General features: G+C 44.6%; 1 protein-coding gene across 2 annotated transcripts in view; it reads right to left on the bottom strand.

The window, feature by feature from the left end:
- Positions 1 to 26,053, bottom strand: part of srcap (Snf2-related CREBBP activator protein) — a 32,672-nt gene extending 6,619 nt beyond the window's left edge. Inside the window, exons 1-32 of one of the 2 annotated variants that reach the window (XM_072374128.1) lie at positions 25,816 to 26,053; positions 24,325 to 24,400; positions 19,747 to 22,781; positions 18,543 to 18,806; positions 16,170 to 16,355; positions 15,889 to 16,029; positions 15,612 to 15,801; positions 14,850 to 15,025; positions 13,598 to 13,682; positions 13,371 to 13,460; positions 13,000 to 13,173; positions 12,629 to 12,843; positions 12,345 to 12,522; positions 12,066 to 12,202; positions 11,363 to 11,532; positions 9,311 to 9,640; positions 9,016 to 9,202; positions 8,763 to 8,932; positions 8,276 to 8,427; positions 7,978 to 8,193; positions 7,636 to 7,800; positions 6,202 to 6,345; positions 5,751 to 6,080; positions 5,352 to 5,521; positions 3,903 to 4,216; positions 3,622 to 3,824; positions 2,564 to 2,733; positions 2,281 to 2,477; positions 1,347 to 1,461; positions 885 to 1,010; positions 587 to 763; positions 306 to 389 (exon numbers count right to left, since the gene is read on the bottom strand). In XM_072374128.1, the coding sequence (XP_072230229.1) occupies positions 306 to 389; positions 587 to 763; positions 885 to 1,010; positions 1,347 to 1,461; positions 2,281 to 2,477; positions 2,564 to 2,733; positions 3,622 to 3,824; positions 3,903 to 4,216; positions 5,352 to 5,521; positions 5,751 to 6,080; positions 6,202 to 6,345; positions 7,636 to 7,800; positions 7,978 to 8,193; positions 8,276 to 8,427; positions 8,763 to 8,932; positions 9,016 to 9,202; positions 9,311 to 9,640; positions 11,363 to 11,532; positions 12,066 to 12,202; positions 12,345 to 12,522; positions 12,629 to 12,843; positions 13,000 to 13,173; positions 13,371 to 13,460; positions 13,598 to 13,682; positions 14,850 to 15,025; positions 15,612 to 15,801; positions 15,889 to 16,029; positions 16,170 to 16,355; positions 18,543 to 18,806; positions 19,747 to 22,542 (8,052 nt within the window). In that variant the 5' untranslated portion in view covers positions 22,543 to 22,781; positions 24,325 to 24,400; positions 25,816 to 26,053. Of the gene's footprint in view, positions 1 to 305; positions 390 to 586; positions 764 to 884; positions 1,011 to 1,346; positions 1,462 to 2,280; positions 2,478 to 2,563; positions 2,734 to 3,621; positions 3,825 to 3,902; positions 4,217 to 5,351; positions 5,522 to 5,750; positions 6,081 to 6,201; positions 6,346 to 7,635; positions 7,801 to 7,977; positions 8,194 to 8,275; positions 8,428 to 8,762; positions 8,933 to 9,015; positions 9,203 to 9,310; positions 9,641 to 11,362; positions 11,533 to 12,065; positions 12,203 to 12,344; positions 12,523 to 12,628; positions 12,844 to 12,999; positions 13,174 to 13,370; positions 13,461 to 13,597; positions 13,683 to 14,849; positions 15,026 to 15,611; positions 15,802 to 15,888; positions 16,030 to 16,169; positions 16,356 to 18,542; positions 18,807 to 19,746; positions 22,782 to 24,324; positions 24,401 to 24,883; positions 25,319 to 25,815 lie in introns of those variants that run through there. The other variant, XM_072374129.1, reaches the window with a different exon arrangement.
- Between the last annotated feature and the right edge of the window lie 196 nt (positions 26,054 to 26,249).

Here is a 26,249-nt window from a genome sequence, read left to right as displayed (position 1 = left end):
CATGCTCCACATAAACGAATTGTCCCCAGCTGAGCCTCTGCTAGAAGAGTGTAGCTCTGGTTAATCCAGCTTATTGACGTCACTGAACACTAAACCCACACAAGTTACATGCACAACATTTCATTCGAGCTGCAATTCTGAAACCGTGAGCAACAAGGAAAAACATCTGCCCACAGAGGAATCAAACAACAATGTTCTCCATGCGTTTTGCCAAAAAATATTAAATAATAAAAGCGGTAAACATGCCACACCCCATCAAAATGAGCTTTTGTTTGAAATAAATAAGGTGAAGGGTGAGGCCTTACCTCGGCCTGCTTCAGCTCCTCTTTGCACACGTCTTCTAATGACGCCTCCAGGAAGTTCATGGCGTAACGTTCAATGGGAGTGAGCTGAGGGTGAGCAGAGGAAGTGATAAGTGTGCAGAAAAACAACGTTTCAGTTACTGGTGGCTAAAACATTCCCGTCATAATGTCTCATTCCATAGAAATTACAAAAAAATGCATATTTTTCATTATATGATCCAGAAGAATAGAGGTTTCAGCCTTGATTTATTATTGATCAGTTATAGGAAATAAATATCCTCCACCTGCTCCACCAGAGCAGCGATTTCCTGCTCTGCTTTGGAGAGCTCCTCCACTTCCTCCTGTTCCCCTCCATCATCCAGCGGTATATTCTCGTTGAACTCTGCCAGTTCGGCCACCTGCTCTGCTTTGGCCTGAGAGGCTGCCACTATGTCCTCCTCATCCTCGGCACGGCACAGCGCCTGAAGGAATCATATCAGGATGAAATAAAGCCGTCATGAAACAGCACTGTCATCATTTTTTATGATTACTAAAAGGGGGAGGTGATAAACATCAAACGTGAGCTCCACAGAAGCATCTTACCTGCTCCAGGATGGTGGTGCACTGTTTGTTGACGCCCTCCTCCTCCTCAACTTGGGGAACCGACAGCTCCACCGCCACCTCCCTCTTCTCCCCTTCGTTGACATCAAACAGCTCTCGGATGGTTTGCTGAGGAACGGACAAACAATCAGAAATGTTGAACTCAGGCAATGGTTTTATGAGCTTTGGGAGTTCCCACAACACGCTGCATCATTTTCAGGATCCAATAAGGACGAAAACATTTGATGTAAAACACTTTCACCGTTTACTGAGATGCACAATCAGCTGCTGTCACTTTTACACGAGAAGAACTAACCCACACGATGAGTCATAAACGCACAAAGAGGCAAAGAAACAAAAGGCAGCCACACAAACTCGACCAGGCTGTCAGAAAGAGGCCGATAAACTGAACTGGAGTACATTCAATTCACAAAGTGTTTCTGCAGACGAACGGGAGACGGCTACCTGTTTGAAGAAGGCAGTGGTGAAGTTTCCTCCCTCGATTGCCATATCTCCCAGCATCCTCTTCTGGTTGGCTTTCTTTAAAATGTTCTCCTCCACTGTGCGCTCACTGATCAACCTGAAGAAGGAAAGAAACAAAAAAAAAAAAACGATTATCTATTGATCGAATAAGAAATACTGCAATAATCACAACTATTTAACACGGAAAAACTGACACCGTGAACTGGTTTCAGTCACAATTGGAGCTGAACTTTTATAATATTGATAACAGGACCATAGAACCTGATGTCCAGCTGTGTTAACATCTGTTTGCATCTCTGCTTTCATCCACTGTATTTTAATGCAGCTGAAATCCTATTAAAACCTCTTATTTCCCTTTTTATCAGACAGAATATACAGATACAACATGGTCTGATTAAATTAGCTTTTTGTGACTGAGAATATTAGTTCACATTAAGAGCTTAACGGCTGAAGCTGCTCTGATGGGCAGATTAAGGAAAGTATGACTTTTTAGGCACTATTTGTCCAACACAATGAACACAAGTTGCTTTTTATTGTATTAGCTTATATTCTGATCTGAGCTAACAATGTTCCCTTGTGTTTGTTCCGCTCAGTGGACTCGATGTGTGAACTCGCTGCTTTCTGGAGCGTCGACGTTGTGATCTAACTCCGTTTTACAATGGACACACTGGACAGTATTTTCTCCTTTCTTTTCTTTGAAACGGTTCCAAACTTTAGACATTTTCTCAGATTTCAGTAGTAACTGTCCGTGTGAAACGGGGCGACCGCTGAGCAGAACAGGTTTGTGGGAATAAAACCAGGCCAATAATGTGCACAGAAGGTTCTTTGTAATGGAGTTTCTAGTTATTGGTCACTGGAGGAATGGTTTCAGCCCTAAACAGAGGATGATCGTTTGAATAGATGTTCAGTTAGTCACCTGTAGATGTGGACGTCTCGGGTCTGGCCGATTCGGTGGCAGCGGTCCTGCGCCTGGGCGTCCATGGTGGGATTCCAGTCGCTGTCGTAGAACACAACGGTGTCGGCCCCGGTCAGATTCACTCCTACACCTCCGCTGCGAGTTGACAGAATGAAGCAGAAGATGCGTCGATCTGCGTTGAAGCGCTCCATGAGGGACTGCATTGAAGGAAAAATGGCGCTGGATGAATAAAAATCAGAGAAAACACATCTGAGCGTTTAAATGTACAATTATGAGCGCTAACCTGTCTCTGCTCCACGCGGGTGCTGCCATCCAGACGCAGGTAGATGTGCCCGTGGTAGTTTAGGAACTGCTCCAACACGTCTAACATGCGCGTCATCTGAGTGAAGATCAGCACCCTGTGGCCTCCTGACTTCAGCTTTCGCAGCAAAGTGTGGAGAGTCTGAAGCTTCCCTGAACACAGAGAACACACACGGGTATTAGCAGAGTAATGAAGTGGAGAGGAATGTTTTTCTTTCATTTTCTTCTGAAAATACTGCAAAAAACACTGGATCCTGGATCCAGATCTGGATTTACGGTACATCAATCATCACTTCAGATGCACCGATTATGGCGTAAATAAATCAGGTCGTCCACATCAAACAGTCCCATCAGTGACTCGCAATATTCAGTCAAAATCTAAATTTACTCAGAAAATCTGTCCAGAAGTTGTTGAGTAAACCTGCTGACAAACTGTACTAACCACAGAGTAATAGGAGGTGAAACAAAAGAAACCAGAAGGCTTTTTAACCTGCAGGGCTGACTCCAAAGCTCACCCTCCTCCTTCAGAATCCAATTCGGTAAATTTAATTCATCTCTACAGCACAGCTTGAATTGTGTGCTAATAGGAATGACTGAGCTTCCAACGACTGAAAATTGCTTTGTTTATTTCCTGTAACCTGACGTTTCCTGTATTAAAAGCAAAATAATCAGAACCAGCTGAATTTTCCCCTTTTAACAAGCTCATAAACAAAAACATTCCTGCAAACACATCTGAGTTTTTACGGCCCGACCCTGAAGTAAAATGTCTCGTCTACAGCATGAAATTTGATTATCGCGCATTACCTGCCCAACATGATATGACAAGAGAAAACCAAGAAAAACTGTTTCCTTAGAAACTGATGGACACATGCGAGTTCCACCTTCTTCATCACCAGGTGTAGAAAAGAAACAGGGAGTTTCTTCTCTGTGGTTTCCTGTTAAAAAAGCGTTTGCTAAGCAGTTAAAGCACATCAAAGACCTGATGCTCCGTTTTCCTGCTTCTTTTGTTCAAAGTGAGTAAAAACCATCTTGACGACTCACCACAATCATACTGTATGAGCCTCAGGTCGGGGAACTGCGTCCTCATGTTGCACTGGATGCGGTGGAGGCTGCGAGTGAGCGGAATGACTTGATTTGAAAGCGCAGAGGAGAAGACGGCCTGCTTGTGGCTCAGAGATGGGGGAGGATGGCAGCAGTGCATGGAGATCTGAGGAGCCTCCACAGGAGGAATCGCAAATGTAAACCTAAACACCACAGAAGACGTGAGTTAGTTTACAGATGTTGTAATGCGTCAGTAGTGCACACGGTGGTCGGTTATCTACCTGTCTATAATATCACAGAGGAGCTCCAGCCGGTCTTCAATGCTGTGGATGGCCTCTGTTAAAGCTCGACTCCGAAACCAGTGGTCATACTTGTTCTGCCGCTGGGCGAACAAACAGCTGCCGTGGCCCGAGCGACCCCACTCCCCCTCGGAGTTCAGAGCCGCCGGGGACGGACGAGGTCCGGGGAGAAAAGTCAGAAAGTCCAGAACTTCCCGGCCGTACACCGGCTTTGCCCCACAGCGGTGCTCGTTGACGCGAATGATGAAATCCAGTCGGCTGTTGCGCTGGTGCTTCAGGCTATCAGCCAGCCACGACTGTGAAAGCAGAGACGGAAGCAAACAGATGAGGAGCTGGAACACAGAACCTGCGCTCTGAACCAGATTCAGCTTTCTGATGGGATGAACGATCGTCAGCCTGAACAGCGAAGACGAGCTGGGACAACACCATTTGAAACTCTGAAAAGACTAATTGTAAAACCGCAGCTACATTTTTTTCTGAGATTATTTCCCATCATGCACCTGGTGGAAATCCTTAACAATGAAGCCAGCCGTTGAGCAGCTTTAAGCCACAACTGCATTTTTAAATAATAAAGAAAAAACGGCACCATAAAATTTGGACACGTGTCCAGTAAATCGAGTCCTGAAGCAATTTCTTCCCACACAGACATCTGTGTTGTTGCCATAATGCAGTTAGTTGCTCCTGCTTTTGTTTGGTCCAGTTTAACTGTACACCAGGGTCACTCTCAGCCACAGCTTCCCCTTCTTGAAGAGACAACTTCCAAACACAGAATTAAAGATTTAAGATAACATTTAAGATGTTTGATTTCTCCAAGATGTGAGAACGACCGCCTTAAAGCAGCCTGGATTGAGCTTTATGACCACCTTACACCAAACGACAGAGATCCCACCACAACTCAAACTCTTCCCGCTTTCATTCACTGGAAAACGGTCTCCAATCCGGTCGGGTATGGCCAGCTTTAAATGTGCATTTACACTTACATTTGTGGAGAAGACCAACTGCAACACTGTAAAACTCTGGGAGGTTTAAATGACAGAAAACCAGTATTAAAACAGATGTTTGCAGTGATGTAATGATGTGGCCCTGCGGTGGGAAGGCAAACCGGCTCTTAGGGGTTCTAAATTTAAACCAACTCTTAACTTGCACTGGCACCATGTTGATGTTTGGTTCTGGTCTGACAAAAACATACTTTCACCAGCTGGTAGTCAGTTTTGTCTGAAAAGAGGCTTTTCAACTCAAACTGGCCAATAAACCATGCTATATTGGCAATTTAAAACATAAATAGTGACTTAAAAAGCTAAATAAAGGAAAATATTACACTGCAAGGCTTCAGAATCAGTGTAACTTTTCTACACTTAAAATAATCTAGAAACAATACTACTACGAGTGACTTACCCTACACACGTTTTATCAAAAGAATCAGTTGCTTACCATGTGGAAAGGCGAGCGGGGAGGTGGGCGGGGCATCCTCCTGGGAGGAGGGTTGGTCTTAGGACGCACGGTGGACTTTGACTTTGTGGTCACTGCAGTTTGACTGCTGCTGTCCCGTGCTGCTGCTGCAGGCTTGGACACAGCTGATGATGTGGTGGCCTGGGCTGGAGCTGAGGAGAACATGGCATACGAGGTGCCTGTTGTTAATAAATACAGTCTGTGGTAAATTCTAGTTGAATAATTTAGCTTTTTGTGGAAAACAAACATCAAATTGTTCGTTTATTTAAGGTGGATAACAACATGAAAAGTCTAAAATTGGCTTTTTTGTGTCAAGCGAGGGACGACAAAGATTTAAAAGGTTGCCCTGCTTACAGCGCTGTGAACTAAAGCAGCTCTCACCTGGCTGCTCTGTGCTGCATGGAGGCGGCTGCACTACTTTGAGAACAGGACGAAGGGGTTGGGGCTGGTTCGGGGTTGAGCCAGGGTGTCTGGGAGGAGCTATGGTGTAGTGGGCAGTAGCAGGACCAGGGGTGCGTGGGGCAATTTGCAGTGGAGCAGTGTTCCTCACAGGAGTGGTGTTGGTGTGCGGGTGCAGGGAAGCGGGTGCCTGAGGAAAAACACGAGGGGAAGGGGCCACAGCCAGTGTGGGCACAGGCCCACCCTCCTTGCCTGCTGACTGACGCACAACAATCTTCACAACTCCAGGGCTGCTCACCATGGTGGAGGGCACTGAAAATAAGTAAACAGGATTAGTCTCCAAGGCTTCGATTCAGATGTTAAGTTTAGCTTTTAGGAAGCCGGGTCTCCAGAGAGGCTCAATGTGAATGAGACGTTGGGAAGGGTTAAATACCTTGAGGGGAGGCATTGTGTGGCAGCCGGTTTGCTGCAGGAAGAGCAGAAGGCGCAGGGTTGGTTGTTGTCTGGACTGTCAGTTGGGCGGGCTGGCTGATGAGGTGATGCTGCATCCCGCTGGACACGAGGTGCATCACATTACCTGCAGGGAGTATTACAATTATTTCACAGCACTTATTTTCTGCAAAGCTGTCAGAGTAAATGTAAAAACATCTAAATTCTCAGACTGAGGAAAAGCACTACACATGATCTGCTCTAAAACCACGTACAAGTGAAGTCAAAGACTATTCAAATGGCAAATCGTGACTTAATTTGAACTAAATAGTTTGGTCTAAATTGAACTAAATTTTTGGTCTGTGGAATATGTGACTGGAAACCCTTATGGAAACCCTTATTTGTCAAAAGTGCTCATACGTCATCAAAAGGAATTTCTTGATTTTAAATAAATTGTGAATAAATTTTGCATCGATGCAACTACAGAAGGTAATCAAGAGTTTCATGAGTTTTCATGAAGAATTTTCCAGCCGCAGTCCTTCAGCTACTATAAAAACGCCAGAAGTAGCCAAACTAAGTCAGTGTTAAATACCCCAAAAAAAAGCATTCACCAGCTGTTTAAGCCCTTGGAACCACATTTGTGATATCATCTCCAGTACAGCTACAAACTCCATCTTTCAGGAAAACTGAAGCCCAGGTAAAGCACTTTGTGATAAAAGCTTGTTGTAGCACCCAGATAAGCGGGTATATCTTAATCTTTATCCTTTGCTGGACAAGACACTTTACAAAAAAAAAAAGTTGAGACAAAAGCTCAACTTTTAAGAATAATCTTCCACATTTAGTCGACTCAAAAACATTGTGACACATCTTCTGCTGCTTGGCATCGGCAGCTGCTTTCACATAGGATGTGGTGGGTCTGCGCTCTGCTGCCAAACACATTCGTGTCTATGTGACGTCATGTGATGCGAGATCTGTACTGGGATGAGCTGGCACAGATCCCAACTTCCGACTTAGCCTGATATAGACCTGGAACCAGTCATTGTACAAATGAGGCCCCTGAATTAACCCAAACTCTCCAAACTCCTGCCTTGCTCTGAAGACATAATGAGTGGACACCCTCGTAGCTGCTGTCCGCCTCTTCCTCATAATCAGTAAAAGAAATGCCAGGACTCTCCCTGACAGCTTGACAACTCTGCGTATACCTTGAACCACAAAACGGCTGGTTGAGTAGCCTTTATATACATTTTGAGAACTTCAGGGAGTGACTAGTTCCTAAAATGCAGTTTTTATTCATGAAAACGTGTGGTTAGAGTAAAAAAAAAAAGATCTTTAAATGAATCAAATCAACAAAGATTGACATCTTTAGTCATTGAGCATAAACAAGTATAACCATGAAAGTTTCAGACCGGACATAAAGGCGTTCTCTGGTAACGCTAACCTTGAACTGGGCGTGAGGCAGCTCCTGAGACTTGGTGAGGTTGGGCTCCAGACAGAGTCAGCTTGTTGCCTTGGAGCTGGAAGGTGACGGGTTTACTGCCCTGACATGACGACACAGGTCGGCCTGCCAAGGAGGCCAGCTGGGCTATGCTCACCACCTCACCGGCTGATTCAGGAAAACAAGAAAGACGTGCGTTACAAACAACATGACACCCAGTTAACTAGAAGAGCCGAGCCGAGATGCACATAAAACTGCGCAACCACAACAAAAGCCCCCCAAAAAGAGCGATAACACCTCACCAGGGACCATATGTTCACGCTCAACAGATAACAATTCACTCACAAGGCAGTCTTGCTTGCATATCAGGACTAAGTAAAACCCTCTGAGGCATGACATTGCCGGGGTTTGGACTTGGATGGGCTGGAATACCGGCCGCACAGGGAGCAGTGGGAGGCCGCACAGTCAACAACGGCTTGGGAGCGCTGGACCTCACTGCAGTCTGAGCCGCAGGATGCATGGGGGGGCGAGTTGGAGGCGTTAGTGCCACTGAACACACCACTGAAAGAAAACAGGAGGAGAAACGTAAGTAAGATAAATAAATAGTCTGAAATTTCAACAATATGCCTTTTAGTTTACATGCCTTGCTGCACAACGGGAGCGGGTGCAGGAGCTGAGGAGACCTCAGTGGCTGGGGGAGGTTTGGGGGTCTGAGCTGCAGGGGGAACAGAGCAGGTCGGTTTGTTCATCAGCAGAACCGGACGAATATCACCTTTAGGAGGCGGCTGGAACATCCTAAAACAGAAACATGTGAAGGATTAAACGGTGCAAGATGAACATTTGTTTGACAAACAAGAAAAAATTACACTCATCAGCTTTAATCCAACATTTCCAAACAGTTTTCCTTCAGTAAAATTTACTGACAGTTAATCTGACAGCAAAATGACATCAACTGCAGCTACAGTTTGACCAAAAGCACCGGGTACTTTAAGTCCCAGGGACCGGCAAAGTACCAGGATTACAAGGTACTCTTAAAAAGTGGAGCCTCACGACTGTTTCTGGGAAGAAAATGTCCCTGCATTCAAAACACATACATATACATACAAATCTTGAGTAGCGAAGGCGCGTACCTGTTGACCTTCATTCGGACTGGTCTGGGTCTCGGTGGAGGCTCAGGGGACTCCACAATCTCTTGGATTAACTGGTAGCTGACCTTGTGACGTGGCAGGAAGACATCTGCCTGGTAACGGGAAACACGACTCTCCAAACCAACAAGATCAAACATAGAAAGGTCGCAGCGCTGAGAAAGAAAGACAAAAAAGAGTTGGTCAGTCTCTCAGGATTGATTCTGACCAAGTTAAAGCTGTTTTTCTTGCTGCCAACCTTCAGAGGAGGAACGTCCAGCGCTTCCTGCACCAAGGAGGCAGTATAGAAAACAATGGGCTGCGTGATGAAGGGTGACTGGATGGGTCGAGGGTCAAACAGATTGGGGTGGTTGCACACTTTGCGGAGCTGCATGAGGATGTTAATCACAGACATGAAGTGACCGCTGGCCAGTGTTTCCCTGGTCCTGTGAATTACAGAAACACCAAGTACAAGATGCCAAGAATACAGGTTAGTTTTAATGTTTGTGAGGAAAAAAAAGTCAAATCAAGAGCATGACTGCAAAACTACGTACGAGCTCTGTGCCATGAAGTCATCATAGAGGAATCTCTGTCTCTTTGAGAGCCGACAGCGCACCACATGCTCGTATTTCTTGGGCATCTGCTTCTCAACGTCAGCCTTGATCCTCCTGAGCAGGAACGGCCTCAGCACCTTGTGGAGCCTCTTAACCAGGCCTTCGTTGTACTCCTGACTGCCCTCGATCATTCCCGTCAGCGGGTTGGAAAACCACTCCTTGAACTCGCGGTGGGACTGGAAGACGTGGGGCATGAGGAAGTGCATGAGCGACCAAAGCTCCATCAGGCTGTTCTGCAGAGGGGTTCCTGTCAGCAGCAGTCGCCGGTGGCTGCGGTTGGAAGATTTTAGGAGACATTTGGATAACTATACAAGGATTTATATTACGATTTCAACCACCTGGCTGTGTTTTCAGCCAAATGTATTCAAAATATGTTGCTCAAGACGTTCTTTGCCACTTGGAATAAAAACTGTAAATTCAGCTTTGGTATATTCAATCTTTAAGAAGTTTATTTGGCAGATCCAGCAAACGTAGAGCCATTTAAACATTTCCAGTTTTGTTTATGTTCTCCAGAAAATCCGAGTCACATTTTAATCTTTTAGTTTTGTTCTACACCAACTCCTCTGGGCTTTATCTCAATCTTTAGCTGCTGAATAGCACCATGAATAACCGGCTGTGAGGTGCTGAGCAGGTGACATACAGAAGATTTAAACAGCGCTTCACTGAAAGCCATCCAGACTAAAGTGGTATGACTGAATCAATCAGGCATTTACTGAGGCATTCATTTTGTAAAATCAAATCTCTTCCTCTCCAAACCAAAAGTAATTGATAGATGAATCATTTTCTCTGTATCGTTTAGACGTTTAATTTGTTTTCTGTCTCTTAACCCTCAGCTTCCATGATTGTAGTCCACACGTCTCAGTGAGATATCACAGCATCTGCTGTATTCACAGGTGCTCACTTTCATCCTCCATCTGCTTTGATTATCTTAACAGCCCTAAGTGAAAGACTGTAGATAATAAAACTGTAAGCACCTCCTAATGCGCCCACCCTCCGCTGCAGCTCTGTGCAACAGTGAGAAAGTACCACCAGCTGGTAAGTTTTCAAACCAAACGATGAAAAGTTCGTCCCATTACAGCCATTTTGGTAAGAATACACCATCTTGATTACAAAGACCAGGAAGTAAAAACTTAATTTTCACACAACACTGTGGCCAATACTGAATGGCAGCATGTTACTAACAGCTGGATGCATGCAGACCTTTGGTGACGAGCAACAGCTTACTGTGTCAATTATGAGCAGGAAGAACCTACACCGACAGATTTATCTTAACGAGCTCGTAACACACCAGCTGGTTGAATATGTCAGCCATTCAGATTTCCCAGCAAGCAAGATATAATATTACTGTGTTTTAGGAAAAATGGTCACATGATATCACACATTTATGTCAAATCTGTACTTGCACGGTTTAAAAACCACATACTTTAAACAACATCAGGTTTAGACACAACAATGGCTCCTTCAAAGCCACCAGAGAGCAGCAACGGGCATGTTGGAAGCTTTCAGGAGCACACGCCTCAACTAGCGTTCGGTCCAGGGTAAACTTCACAGCATCAACTATACCATCATGAGCCAATCTACAGTATGTCAGCAGCTTCTGGAGGAGAAACGGTTTGGATCGTACACTTCACGTCGCTTTGTTTTCGACTAAAAGGAAAGGCTCTTTCACACCAGTATGTCAGCATTTCTAAGGATAGGATGACTAACGTGTTCAAAGGAACAACGTATAAGTACGTCTGCTGCTGTGGTTACCGACAGCTCATCTGAAGAGTGGGAAAGTATGTTTTTCCAGCCTTAAATGACAACCTTATGGAAAAGACGGGACTGATCACTCTTAGCTGGATACAAATGGGTCATTTTCAACTAACTTCACACCACTGATGACGTGTTTAAAATGATAAATCCACCAAAACCAGCTGAAATATTTGTGGAGCTGCAGTTTGAAACATCACCAATAAAATATTAACTTATTTAGAGACAGACTCTACAGACCTGTTGAAGTTCAGCAGGCTCTGCCAGCGCTGAGACTTGAAATTCTTTATGTTCTGAGCCTCGTCGAGGATCAGATATCGCCAAGACTTTCGTCTGAAGGCCTGGTGATCCTGCAGCACCAGCTTGTAAGAAGTGATGCACACGTGGAAAGCATTCGGCTTCGTCCAGCCCTACGAAAACAGATGAAAAGACACACGGCGCGGTTATCATTTTCCAGAGATGACCGATTCCATTTCTTTCCTATTTCAGGAAACCACCGGTAAAATAATCTGTCAGATACATTTCAATTAAAAATCCGCAGTATCTCTCTGCTCTCTTTGTTTCTACAGTGAAACAAACATGAAACAACGTCAAAGTGGAATAAATAAGTGTTTGCTAAACAGCTAAATTCCAACTGTTTATTTAGCCGTTGAAACAGTAATAAATCATCTAATTAAAAAGGCTCTTTTGAAAGAAAAAGCATGAAATCATAAATCCTTTTAATTGCTGATGGAGATAAAACCACTAAGGACACTGTGTGCATAAAGAAGACATTTATGATGGTTATTGGCCAACATTCATCTCAAATAAATTGATCGTGTTCACTAAAAAGGCCGATCAGAGCCACCTAATAACACCTAAACTCTTATTTCATAACATCTTTTGAGCCAAGATTTTTGAAATACTAAGAAAGAGAAACCCTCCAGAAGCAGAAAACTATTACCTGTCTCTTCAGCTTTCTCTCCTTTTGACTGCCAAAGTAGGTGAGGATTTTAAACCCTGGACACCAGCGCTTCAGCTCCATCTCCCAGTTCAGCATCACGCTGGTGGGAACAATGATGAGGTGAGGGCCCCAGTTACCTAGAAACAAATGGATCATAAGACAAACTATCAGCATTTGAACATAGAAAGGAAGCTTAATTCCCGTTTAAAACTCATAAACACACTGCTGTAACTGAAGCAGTATAAAAAGCAGTAAAAGCTTAATGAGGCAGTCTGCTACCTTTTTCACAGGCGAGGTGAGCGAGCAGAGCGATAGTCTGGATGGTTTTTCCAAGACCCATCTCATCAGCAAGAATCCCATTTAGCTTCTTCTCATACATGGTGACCAACCAGTCGAGCCCGATGTGTTGGTATTCTCGCAATGTGCCGTGAAGCAGGAAAGGGATGGGGGTCTTGACCTTTTGTGGGGGGGGGGTAAGAAAGGAATGGCTGAGAACTGCACAGTTTAGAAAAATAAAGCAATAAAGCTAAAGTAAGAAAATGTTCCATGTGACCAAGACTGACCTTTGTAGTAGCCAGAGTGTAGCCTTTAGGCTGCAGGCTTTCTGCAGTAGCAGCAATATGGCTGATCTCTTTCTTTGGCCGTGAGCTGGAAGGAGGCGGGCTTTGGTCCCCCTCCTTTAGCAAAAGCTCCATCCCTTCCTCCCTACACTCATCGGCCTCTTTCTCCTCTTCCTCCTTTTCGCTTTCATCGTCCTCTGCACTGTCTCCCGGTGAGTCTGAACGAAGCACATTTGACCGACGAAACAAGTTAATAATAAACACAAGTCAGGGGGGGTAAATATTCCCCAAAGTTTCTACATCTTTGCCTCGAGTGACAGCAGGTAAACATCTCATGCGAGATTTGTTTTGATTCTCTATAAGCAGGAAAGCACCTGAAGAAGAAGTGTTGCTTTCCACATCACTCTCATCTTCTTCAGTTTCCACCTCCTCGTCCCCAGACACCTCCGAATCCGAGCTTGCTTTGGAGCCGGAAGCAGAAGGGGCCTCAAAGTCTGATGCATATGCTCCTTTGTACTTCTCCAGCAGCTCCTCAATACTCATGTCGCCTGGAAGAGGAGCAGAGAACTGAGAGGGAGGTCGCTGCTGCATATGAATGAAAACCTCATGTACACAACACATGGGCTGTGGGGAGGTGACATCTTTACTCAATATCAAGACCAATGATCTTCAACAAATTAGAAGTAATAAAAGCAACTCTTAAATCCAAGACATATATATAGAAATATAAGACTAACAAACCTACCCTCTTTTGCCAAGTCATCAAGTTCCTCTGCATGATTGACTGTTCCTTCTACCTTCTCCTGGGCTGCTATGGTGTCCTCCTCATCCTCAGCTGGAAACAGGAAGTGGGATAAAACTTATTGATTAAAAAGAGATCAGAGAAAGAAGCAACTATGAAAGTGAAATGTTACACCCTTATTTGTGTAGCAAACGTTCCTGCACTTATTTAGCCTCTTAAATCAATCTCACCATCCTCTTCATTGGCAGTGAATTCCCCATCTTCCTCCTCCACCGATGAAGAAGACTCAGAGCATTCTTCGTCTGAGCCTGAGTCCTAGATAATCCAATGAGTCAGAGCTTACATAAAAGTCAAGCATCTGTGGTCAATAGCAAACAACAATCACAGGGACGACAGCGTCTAAATGATTGTTCTCAGCATTGAAAACAAGTTTAAGAACTAAGTGACTGATCAACACTTATCTTAAAGTGTAACAATCAAGGTGACAGTACAGAATTCTGTGCTATATGAATAAAACTGAACCGAATGTAACAACTGTGAGGATAACCAGGCTCTTACTGGCAAAGAAAAAGAAATGGAAAGTCTTCATTTAGTGAGTATACCAGAGATTAATAAAGCTGCTTATATGTGCTACTCAATCAATACGTTAAAATCAAATGCAGCGTTATGGTCGAGCACATCAGGCACACAGCTATTAAATATTTATAGCTCCATTTAAACTTAAAACTGTCCATTAAAAATGTTCTTCCCTGTAATATCAGAACATTTGTGATCAGTTATAATGGACACCGGTATAAACATCCTTATAAAGTGGCAGCCACATCGACTTTTTCCTGAATTGTAACTCAAAGAGCACGAGTTTTGGCCCAGATGATCTGGTGCTACAGCAGTTGCCTTCCTGGGCTGTGCAGTGCAGCCTCTGCTCCAGCTGCAGCTCCAGCTGCTGACTGGTTGATAATTGGGACGAATCTGCAGGACAGATTACGAAAACCAAACTCCTGCTGTGTGCATGCATCTCTGCCTGTGCATCTGACAGTTTGTAACCTGGAACAACGCACAGCTCGCATCAACGTTTTCAAAATACAGAAAATATTTGTTCAGGTATCAAAAACCACAAGGGCGACGAGAGTAATTTACAGCAAAGGCAGGTTTTATTTCTCAAATAGTTAATTATTTAATGTTTCAGGCTACTTTAGAGCCTGAAAAATAGGAGGTTCTAAACTCTAATCATCACATTTTAAGTGTTTTAGATTTACTTTGAGGATTGATCATTATTTTAAAAAGGTAGAGAAAACATACACAGACCAAACTAAAGTTAGAGCTCTTTGAGTCTGGGTAACAGGTGTGGGCACCTCTTTTCTCTATCTTATTATATGTTGTAAAGGTTTATACGAGAGTGTGTGACAGCAACATATTCTGACAGAGTTTATTTTTGTCTGGCTTGTGAAAGCAGTTCAAGTGCAGTCCAGTTTGTGGGAGTACCTGTGGAGGTGGCAGTTTGAGGGTGCTGAGTAGTTGGTCCAGGGGCAGCATGCCCTCTTCCTTCAGCAGCTCAATCTCCCTCTGATGGCTCTCAGCATCATTGCCCTCCTGCTGCTCCTCCACCTCTATGGTCTCCTCATCATCCTCCTCTTCACACGGAGGCTCAAAGTCTCTGTCTGCAGGAAGATTTAGAGGAGATTCTTTATCACTAAGCAGGCCACGTTTGCACCACAAAACCACGTCGGGTGATAAAATGAAGGTGGAACAAGGCCTGTCGCCAAGAACAGACTCGCTGCTCTTCATACGAATGAGCAGGCTGTTGAACTTGATTCACCGTTTGCCTTCAAGCTACAGCAATCAAGCAATCAAATGCCACCAGCAGAATGTGCGGCAGACTCATCAGACAGGTTGGACAAGTCCCAGGTGGGGACTTAAGCATTAAAGACCGCACTCTGGAGGCACGGCTAAAATTAAGGGCTTTACTGCTCAGAAAAATATCAGATTTATCATCTTAAATCACGACAAATCAAATTATAAATCTCTCAAGTAGCGGCGACCTTGGCGGTAAAGAACAGCTTTTTGTTTCCATGAAACATTTTACCTCCATGGATGCTTAAGAACATTCAGTCGTTAGTGTGTTGCTATGACAACAGCCCTGTCTCATCCAATGAACCAGCTCTGAAAGCAGTCCAAGTTCATCAACATGTCGACAGCAACTTCTATTTATAAGAGACAGTTTTTGTTTGAGGAAAAACTTCTCACCGTCCTCATCAGTGGGAGGTGGCAGAGACTTTTGGGGCGACACCACAGTCTCGGGCGGCCTGCTGGGTGCCAGCGACTTGCTGAGGAGGTCCGAGTATTTCTCCGTCTGACCGACGATGAAGTCCAGCTGAAGGTCCAAAGCCTTCTTCCGCTTTTCTTCCAGTCTGGACTGCTGCTTGTACTGCACCACCTTCACACACAAACAACACAAAAAGTCTGAGCACAAAACTAATTAAACAATATTTCCAGCTGAACGTTGAACCAGGTCGCTTTGCACCTTCTCAACGCTGGTCCAAAATGCTCGGACTTCCTTTGCAATAGAAGAGGCAACTCTTCTGATTTTGGCGTGCTCATCTCTTTTGGCTTTTTCTTCCTTTTGCCTCAGCTCCTCGTGGTGTCGCATCACCATTCGCACCACCTGATTACACATTAACAGAACACATGCAAGTTGAAATGCACCGATTTCTCACAACAAAACAGATTTTCCTCTCGTTTATACAACTTGAATGTGTGCAACTTGGAAACATTTACCACCCTGTGACAGACAGGACGTCTTACCTTTCGAGCCACCCCTCTTTTCCACCGCCTCTCCTGAGCAAAGTCAGCAGACAGCCACTGCATCTCCTCACACAGGTAGTCCCAGTGAACTTTCGGTCGCGGCGGCTCCGTCAGACGAGTTAGACGCTTCATCGACCAGAAGCCCTCTCGCTTCAGAGACTGGGTTCGATGCTCAATGTCGGCTTCCTACAGGACACCGTGAACGAATCAGTTAGTAGGTTCCTTTTACTCCGTTTAGCAGTTTGAATTAAATGATCCTGACAGCACAGGCTCTGATTGGCTACCGTAACCTGTGGATGCGACACAGAAGCTACAACAGTCTCGATAAAGTCTACATGCCAAATGGCCTTATTAAGAGAGAATGCATGGATGATGAAGCACAGCTGCCAGCTCATTTTAAAGGACGTAACATTAATCTATAGGAAAATATTGAGGATTCCACTGGATTCTTGTCAATCGGCTCGGTTACACGTACAGCTGAGGTGAGCTACGGTTACAACCTGACGATTTATCCGTCCTTATCCCAGTATAAATGCACAGGATCATTGACATATGCTCCACGCCGTGGCGCTGTGTGAGAAACTTTCATGACATTCTGCTACTTCTAACTTTCTGTGGGAGATCATGGTACATGCAAATATAGTTGAATTCATTTAAAGTTACTTTAATGGTGATTTTGTCAGACAAGGCCACGGTTATAAAAATCAGGACTTTATTAGAGCAGAGCCACAGTCTGGAAACGCTTTAGGTGACATGTAGACTTAACGGGCTGGTTTTCAAGCACAATTTCTGACACGTTTCGCCGTCTGACAAAATAAAAAGAAAAACTATGTGAATGAGAGCAGCTTTACTGAGAATTTGGCTGTATTTTGGCATGCTTTCACTTAACAGTTTACAAAAAGATGCATCAGTAATTACCCTCCCAACCGCAATATGTAGGCGTGTTAGTTTTGAGAGCTTAGATTTTGTATAATTTCAGTCTGTCTAAAATGTTTAGATGGCTTTTAAACAGTCAGATGATTATATTTCCATAAGAGAACTCTTACTTTGTTTAATCAAAAAGCCACATCCTCCTCACACACTTTGCCAAACTGCCACACCAGGCTCAATAATGCTGTAATGCTGCTAGATAGTAAGACTGGCAGTTTTGAGTGTTTATTACTCTTGAAAATGATAACCACAAAGGTTATTCATAACAACGACCTTGAAGGCTTTGCAGAATAATCATGCAATCAAATAAAAACAGGAACTAAAAGGACTCTGTAGGGTTTAAAGGCTGCCGATGATTTTCTGGGATCCCGTCTCGCTGCCTAAATACACAACACAATACACCAGCTCCTTTGCATTATTCAAAGTAAGAGAACTGAGAACAGTTTGGCGAAAGTCGGCGTCCTTTCTTTGCCATTTAGATAACGCGCGATCAGCGTATATCCATATAACGGAGTGAACAGGGCAGGGACGATGCAGCCTCTAAATAAGGCATTATCTGAAGAAGAATGAATGAACAAACGCGTACTATAGCTCTGGTAGCTCATAGCTGCTGTTATGTGGCTACTTGCAGCTACAGGAGAGCTAACGGAGGGATTTCTACACAGGCACTCTACTGGGACCACTTCATCCACACGCATGGCTGCAGCACAGCTCATTCACTCCGGTAAGAACGTCCATCTTACTCAAAGTTGTCGTTCACGTTGTCAAAATCTGATAAATACCCTGCCATGTTGCACAAAACTATCAGTAGCAAACTCTGTGTGAAGTTAGCCGACTGTCACAGAGCACGGAGTGAATAAACTGTGCTCCAGGGGGGCGTGTGGATGAAGTGGTCCCAGTAGGGTGCCTGTGTAGAAATCCCTCCGTTAGCTCTCCTATAGCTGCAAGTAGCCACATAACAGCAGCTATGAGCTAACAGAGCTATAGTACACGTTCATTCATCTTAAAGTATTGGTGAAATAAAGATAGATAATGCCTTATTTAGAGGCTGCATCCTCTAAGCCCCGTTCACTCCGTTATATGGATCTCGAGGAATCTAAATATCTTCCGAAGGACGCAGACTTTCACCAAACTGTTCTCGCTGAGTAGATGAACGTATTTCGTGCCAGAAATAAGGTCTAGGTTTAAAAATACCGGAGTTCCCCTTTAAAGAGATGTCTGAACAAGCCATCAGGCATGTCTGAATGCACAATTACTTCCACAAGTTTTCAGGACGGATAAGCCGAAAGGCAATGAACCTGACACGTTTCCCACAAAACACACAGAAGTCAAACTGTGGAATAACAAAATGCCCCAACACTGCTAATGATTACAAGCTTAAGCAACCCCACTTCTAACAAGTTAAATCTCAAACATGTTCCATACATTCCGAGGCCAACTTACATGTTTTGCGAGTTCTGCCATGTCAGTGTGGCGCTCTCCACGGGAGCGGTGAGAGGCAGCCTGGTCTGGCGGGGAAGAGGATGAGCCGTAGCCGACAGATGAAGGAGAAACAAACTTGCCATGAGGGCCTCTGAGAGGTGAGGACTTCTCCCGCCGTGGTGTGGCCCAATCACTGGAGGGTGTGGGACTGAGGAAGGAGGACGAGGTGGAGGGTGAGGCGGGAGATGAATTGATGGTGACTCTGTCCGCAATCCATTGGCGCACCTGGGAGCAGAGAAGGATGAGGAGAAAATTACAAAAGAGATGAAGGCGAAATCATTAGATTCATTAAGATGAAAGGCACATGCATGATAATGGCTAAAGCTAATTTAAAGAAAACAATTGTGAATATTCTCCTGTCCGTCACTTTTTTCTGTCAGTCTGTTCATGGAAGTCAAAGAAATGCCTGACAAGGATGTGCCTATTAAAGTCCTGTTAACGTGAGCCTATCTGGATGTCTGACAACTCACCTTCAGGAACAGTGCCTTTCTGTCTGTCCTGCTCTGTCCATGCTGGAAAACACACATGGCTTAGCATGCGGCCAACTTAAAAGGATTAAACCACTACATAACAAAAACACTAGTTTCATTAAGATGGACCACATGCAGAATGACGACAACAAAAACATGCTGGCATACCTGGTCATGGCATCGTACATATACTGCTTTTGTTTTTAGCATTTCTTTTCAGGTTCTGCGATGATTTAAAGCTCAGATATATGGACAGCTTCAGCATGTTGCACATCATCACATCTAAAAAATGCTCTGCTGCAGTCAGCTAAGAAACGAAAAGCTGAACCTAAAAAGCTATTTCAATCTAGAGTGGATTTAGATGCAGATAAAGTGAATCAGCGCTGCCAAAACAGTAAGATGCTCAAATGAATACCCAATAAACAGAATTTATCATCATGCCATGGAGCAGATTTTACATTTAAGACACTGTTTTCACTAGAGCTCTGCCCTAATTTAGTGCGGTCTGACACAACTGCCTTACTTTGGCATTCAAGGACAAACTTTTTAATATCACGAGGCTCAATACTTTGCTGGGAGGTTCTTTTATTTCTGATACAACACTGCAAATCCTCATAAAATCCATCTGCCCCATTCTGCATCAATTCCAGTCTTTGATTAAGTAAACGTAATAAAATGATCTTTAATTAAAGTACCTTGTGTGATGAGCTGGGAGTGGTCATCTCGCTTTTGTCTGCGTCTGTGTCATCCTCACTGTCTTCCTCGTTACTGCTCCCTTGTCCTGGGGCGGCCTCTTGGACCTCGGTTTCACCTGCTGCTTCTTCGTGCTCCATGTCCTCACTTTCTTCTTCCCCGTAGTCGGGGTGGCTGATGGGATCCATTTCCTCCGATGCTGCGAGCATGTCGAGAGCGCGGCGAGCCGCAGGCGTGGTGGCGTCAGCGGGTGCTGCAACATTTTGAGAAGCAGGAGCTGCTTTGTTTGTTGCTGTTTTGGGAAAAGTTAAGGCCTCTGATTTGCTTGTAGAAGCTGTGGGGATGACAGATTCCTTCCGATCAAGCTGAAGAGAGACGACGCCACTCAAAGCTGGCAGCTGCACTTTGACAGGAGCTGCTGCCGATGTCTTACTGACAGAGCTCTGGGTCTGAGCTTTCTGGCTGCCAAGAGCCACAGACGGCGATATGGGGTCTGCTGCCGAGACAGTTCGGGGAAGGCACTCCTCAGACGCTTTGTCAGACCAAGAACTGTGGGTATTGGCCAACTTGCTGTCCTCTTTCTGTTGCTTGGACACCTGCACCAAAAGGGAGGGTGGGTGCTTCAGGAGAGGAATTTCTCCTGGTTTAAGGAGAAGCAGCTTTGGATTTATAACACCAGAGGAATGAGTGGTGCAGATTGCATCTGGTTCTGTTTTTGTGGGCACAACAACATTTTGAATTCTCTGTGGGGTCAAAACAACAGGAGTTTCTTCGGTTTCTTCATAAGAAGAAACACACACCTCAGGCTTTGTGGCACTTACAACAGTGAATTGTGGGGTCTGATTTAGGGAGGGCTGGCTTTCTACACAGGTAACGTGCACTGACACAGCAACGGACGATTGCATCCCCATATCTGCACCAGTAACGGCAACCAGTGGGGATAAGAGAGATAACGAACCGGCTGTTGCCTCTGCTTCCTGTTTTGGGGAAACAGTTTGAACTACAGCAGAGTCACTCACCTCTGTCAAGTCTGCTGCACGGACTTGTGAATAATGTGTCTCGATTTGTGCACTGTTGTCTGCGTGTTGAACAGTGAATGAATCAGATGTAACTGCAGCTACTTGAACTAAACAAACCTCACTTGAGTGTGCCACTTCAACAGCTTGGTTAGAATCTAAAACTAAATGCTGTCCGACTGAAGCTACGGTTGTGTTCTGTATGGTCAAATTATGGGGACTGTTATCGCTCGATACCGGCAAGGCCTGCTGGGAAAATATGATGGTGTTAGTTTCATTGACTGTGTGAATAGATGCTTCGAGGTCTTCTTTGACGGTGTACTCGTCAGCGTTTTCCAGTAATGCATTGAATAAGTTCACTTCGTATCCTGGTGAGTGAGACATCTGTGCGCTGCTACTGGCACAGACCATTTCCTCAGCAACCTCCTCCACCAGGCCACAAAATTCATAAACTTCCACAGGCTGCGAGTCGAGCTCAATACCTTCCTGAACACTTTCTTCATAAAGCTTTGGTTCCCCAGAAGAGAGTTCGTTGACAATGGCAGCTTCGCAGACGCTGCCGTCTTCTTGTTGTAGAAGGAAACTCTGATTTAGGTGCATGTTAGACCAGTCTCCACTGATATGAGCCTCCTCTCTGACAACCACAATTCCTTGGGCATTGGCAGAGTGCACAATCAGCGACGTCTCTGTTGTAGGGACTTGATCAGAGGTATGAGACATCTCTGCTTTATGAACCTCCCCCGGCTGCAGTGAGACAGCTAGGCCTGTGTCAAACATAGAGGACCCTGTCGCAGGTTTTGAAGAGTTCTCCTGTGAGGAAGAGAACTCTGGCAGCATTGTGAAGTCTGATGAAGAGGTGGTGGTGTCAGTTTGATCTTCTCTCGTGTTTTCGTCCACCTGCTCTGATTTAAGGTGGCTGCAGGTGGACAATGAGTTTTCAGGAGCCTCAGAGGCCTCAAGCGTTTCAGCTGAATGAGGCTGAGAAGTGACAACAAGCGTCTTAACATGCCTGAGAGTCTCAACTGATTCCAGAGAGTTAGCTTTTTGCATTTCTCTTGCATCATTTGAGATCTCCAAGACAACTTTAGGTTGTGTTTTTGATGTGTCAGTTTCTTTAATCTCTGTATTGTCAGTTGAGAAAAGTGGGAATGCAGACTGTGAGTCCTGGTGACCATCTGCTGGCTCCGCAGCAGCTGATGGAGGTTTATGGCTGTCTTTTCTTGCATGGACAAGTAGGTCCCGGTCAGACTGCTCCAGAACCCTATGTTCTGTAGTGTCTTGAACTTTAAAACTAACACTTGATTGGGGGACAGAGGAGGATGAGACTGTGAAACAGATCTGAGAAGGGGGTTGTGGGAGAATATTTCCACCAGTGTGCTCTTTTCCATCAAGTTCCACATTTGTTCCAGTCTCTGGTTTATATTCCAAGGTGACGGACTGTTCCTCGTTTGTCCCTGTAATAACCACAAGTCCTTCAGTTTCTCCAGCTGGCTGAAGAATCTGGTTTGTTTGACTATTTGAGTGGCTTTTCTCTTCAATAGTTTGTGACCTGTAATGAAGCTCTTGCACTGTGCTGTTAATCTGTGAGGTGAGAGGAGGACATGGGAGCACTGGAAGCCTTTGCATCTCAGCAGAGGGACTACGGTCCTCAGAAAGGGATGTTGGCAATGGTCTTGCAACTCCAGCAATGCTCTCCTCAGCAAACGCTTCTTGTGGGATGATGTCCTCAATGCCGCTGCTCTGGAGAGTCTCAGGCAAGCTGGTTGAAGGGGCGCTCTCCATGCCGGGGAACGCTGGGTCGTTGCTGTCCGGGAATGGCACAGTGGACGGATCTGTGAATGGAGGGACTGGGCGGGGGGCAGCTGCGACCGGCTGCGGGGCATGCCCAGATGACTCCCCAGCCACATTCTGTGCAGCCTGGGGGTTGCCACCCAGCACATCCACAGCCGGAGAGGCGTGCTGCCGCACCGCCTCCTCCCCAGAAGTTCCTTCCTCTGTGCTGCTCCGGCTACACACTGCACCTGGAGGTGATACAGGAGGTTAACAAAGTGTCTGGACTATGTAAATTAGGTGGTAAAGAAAAAGAACCAACAGGGACAAGCAAATATGACTCAGCACAAACTGGTAAGGTAAGCAGTCAATGTGCTGTTTTTGTTTTTAAAATATAAATGCAGGACACTGTATTCTCCTCGCCTACCAGCCGTCTGACTCATAAGACCCACTTTCCACATGTACTGCAGCACTGAACTGATCAGAGGCTGTGTGTGAGTACTGAAACTGTCCAAAACTCCATACAAAGTCCAGTTCAGCTTCCTATCATCAAGTCTGGATGGTGTTTGATTGACCTCATGGTGTGAATATACCAGTAACTGGGCCTGCTTTAGACGGCAGCTCCATGTTGATTAGACAGAGTCTGCGCTTAGATTAGGCTTTAAAAGCGCTGTATACGCCACAGGGTTGTTTGGATGCCAGATAAAAGGGTAGACCTAACTTGATAAAGAAAGTCACTGACTGCTGAATTCATTTAATTCCAAGAGTTTTTGAAGGTTTCTACACGAGTGTTTTAAGGTGACGCCTCCTCCTGCCAACAAGCATTTTCCCCTCCATTTAAGAGATACACTCCTTCCTTGTTACTCAGTTTTAGCTCACGCATGGGCAATAGGGAAAAAAAAAGGATCGGACCCGTTGTTCAGAGAATAACAGGGTGATTTTTGATGCTTCACACTCTTTTCTGCTTACTAGTTTATTGCTTTACGCTCTTGTTGATATTTTGGATATATTAAAACACAGTTTATATCATCAGTACAAAAAGAGTCACTGCAAATACACCAACCTCAATGTGCTCCAATTAAATATGGCAGTTTCTGCCATGTATTTTTAAAAGGTCACATCCTGTCTTCTATACCCTGCACAACTCTGGAGTATTTCCACCGATGAGAAAATCCGTTTATTGCACGTATGCATGGACAACTGGAGACAATATCCAGACCTGATTCTACAGACATTTTCATGAGTTTGTGTGAAAGGTCCACAATCTGTTCCTTTCTTAAAAACTAAACTCAGCTTTATTTATGCAGAGCTTTTTCAACCAGTTGAAATGCAACCCAAAGTGCTTTACTGAACAAAGAGACACATACTGAATAAATAAAAAGACTTCTCAAAAACAGTTAAACAGTAATAAGAGTATTAGTCCAATTGAAACATAATGAATTAAGCAGAAGCTCTTTCAAAGAGCTACATTTTTAGCTTAGTCTTAAAAGCAGAAAAGGAGTTTGAACCCTGCATCTGAACAGGGAGCCGGTTCCCATTCAGGTCTGGGAAAATCTGTGAAAAACAAACAAGTCGGCACCCTGGGAGCTTCGGGCTCTTGTAGGTTGATATGGAACGATTAGATCTTTAAGGCGGTACGGAGATTGGTCATTAGAGACTTTGTACATGCTAAGAAGAATCTTACATTCTATTCTCTTGGTGGTACCAGTCAGTATTGTACGTTTTAAATCAAATTCGTATCATTATATACAGTTGGATCTGATGGGATGTGCATGCAAAGCAGCAACTTCTTACCTGTCTGTGGTGTGAGACACAGATCTTCCGTGCTTTCTACTTCCAGGATGAAGAATTAGGATCCCTTCCACATATTCTGAGGATGTGAAAAAGAGAAACGGATGGTAACTTTGCTACTATATCTTACGTTTAAAAAGCAATCTAAAAGTCTCGCCACGCTGTGACCATAAGGGCTTAAGCTCAATCAGCTTTTTTAGACATTCAGTAAATAAATAAAAATATCATGATGAGTAGCATATCGTGTCATGAGAGAAGCAGTAACACAGCTATGCTAGATCTGCTAAAGCTAGTGTATGTTGCTGTTTGAGGAGGTAAATCTTGCAGCAGTAATAACAAAAAAGACATATATACTCAGTGGAGTAGCTCTAAACCAGCAGCTACAACTTGCATTTGCTGCAGTCGCCAACAGGAAGATGTTAGGAATTCTGCAGCACGCGCTCTCAGGCTAAAAGCCGGTGATCAAGCGCGCGTCGGGCCTCGAGTCATTCAATCTATGTTCACGTAAATGTTTTTCATTGTGGGTCGTTGTCGCCACATGGACTTAAAGATCATTTTCTACCTTGATGTAGCCGTTCTTTATTCAGGGGACGCGTGTGCACCGGTTGCGCACATCATGTGGAACATAAATCGACTTTTCATGTCCGTCTGAGAGTGATTATCATACAACACGCCGGGAACAGTTTCCATCATAAAACAGTTAAAAGGTCAACGCCTAACGTTGCCGGTTTGACTAGTGTGGTTAGCTAGCTAACGTTAGCCTCTACAATAACACTGGTTGTGTGGCACGAAAGGAAAGGGAAAGCCTGCTGCTAACTAGCCAGCTAGAAGAGTTAGTAGGGTGCGTTCATTTGATGCGCAGGCGCCCCATCCCTCCCGCTGTTATGTAATGCTCTAGCTTCAAAGCAGCCCGTTTAGGCCGACACATTTGATAAGTTACAACACAGTGAGACAAAAAACATCTAAAAAGTCGTATTAAAACCCGCTTCTGCATGCACTACAGAGGGGGACAATCGCTAGTGACGTCATAGCGCGGGGTCAAATCTCTTTAAAAAAAAATAGTTAGTTCAAATTATTCCGTTTTGATACCTAAAACAGTTTATTTGCATGTAAACACACACAATAGCAAAAAAATAATATTATAAAGTTTCATATACATTTTGCAACGATTATATGGGGGACTCAGGGGGATCCACACCGTCTAACGACCGGTTCTTTCGAAGCGACGTTACGGAAATTACAGTTTGACTGTCATTTATTTATTTAAGCATTGCTACACTATGCTTCGTTTGTTTTAATGCTCAGTAATATGATGTCCTGGCTTTGTTCAGTGTACCATCAGCACGTCGTAAACAAAGTCCACACAAAATATGCGATCAACTCAGTCGCAGTCTGATTGTGCCCTTTCGTCAGTCTGAGCCCCCCTGAAGTCCCCCCATTACTTCCTCCTTGCCCCCCTCCCTTTCAAGGCCGCCATCTTAAGTTCCCACCTACCTGAAATTTCCGACCGATTTTCTTTTACTAAATTCTCGTTGAAGGAGTCGTCATCCGCGTAAAATCGTACTCAATCCGTGATGCCAGTGATCCAAACTGTCTCCCGGTACCCAACGAGGTATCACTAGGTCTGTGGGAAGAAGTTAAAATACGGACCGGGAGAGACTGGGTTTCGGCGCAGAATGTAGCGGTCGCGGGGAGGAGACTTTACGCAGCGAAATGGTGGAGAACCGCTGCTGACAAAGTACAGAACACACTGAAATCTCGCGAGATATCGTCAAGCGCGCCTCTTGAAATGCGAATATTTCTAATAGCTTGCACGTTTTTTGCCGATGTTGGTGAGTTAAGTAGCAAAATAAATATCTTATTTTTACTAGCACTCGTTTACCTGACAATATATAGCAATTCAATCGTATTTTTGGCTTTTTTTTTTT

Source organism: Leuresthes tenuis, unplaced genomic scaffold, assembly GCF_036924035.1.
Source record: "Leuresthes tenuis unplaced genomic scaffold, fLeuTen1.0.hap1 SCAF_20, whole genome shotgun sequence".
Classification (NCBI taxonomy): Eukaryota; Metazoa; Chordata; class Actinopteri; order Atheriniformes; family Atherinopsidae; genus Leuresthes; species Leuresthes tenuis.
This window is presented reverse-complemented; position numbering and strand designations above follow the sequence as displayed.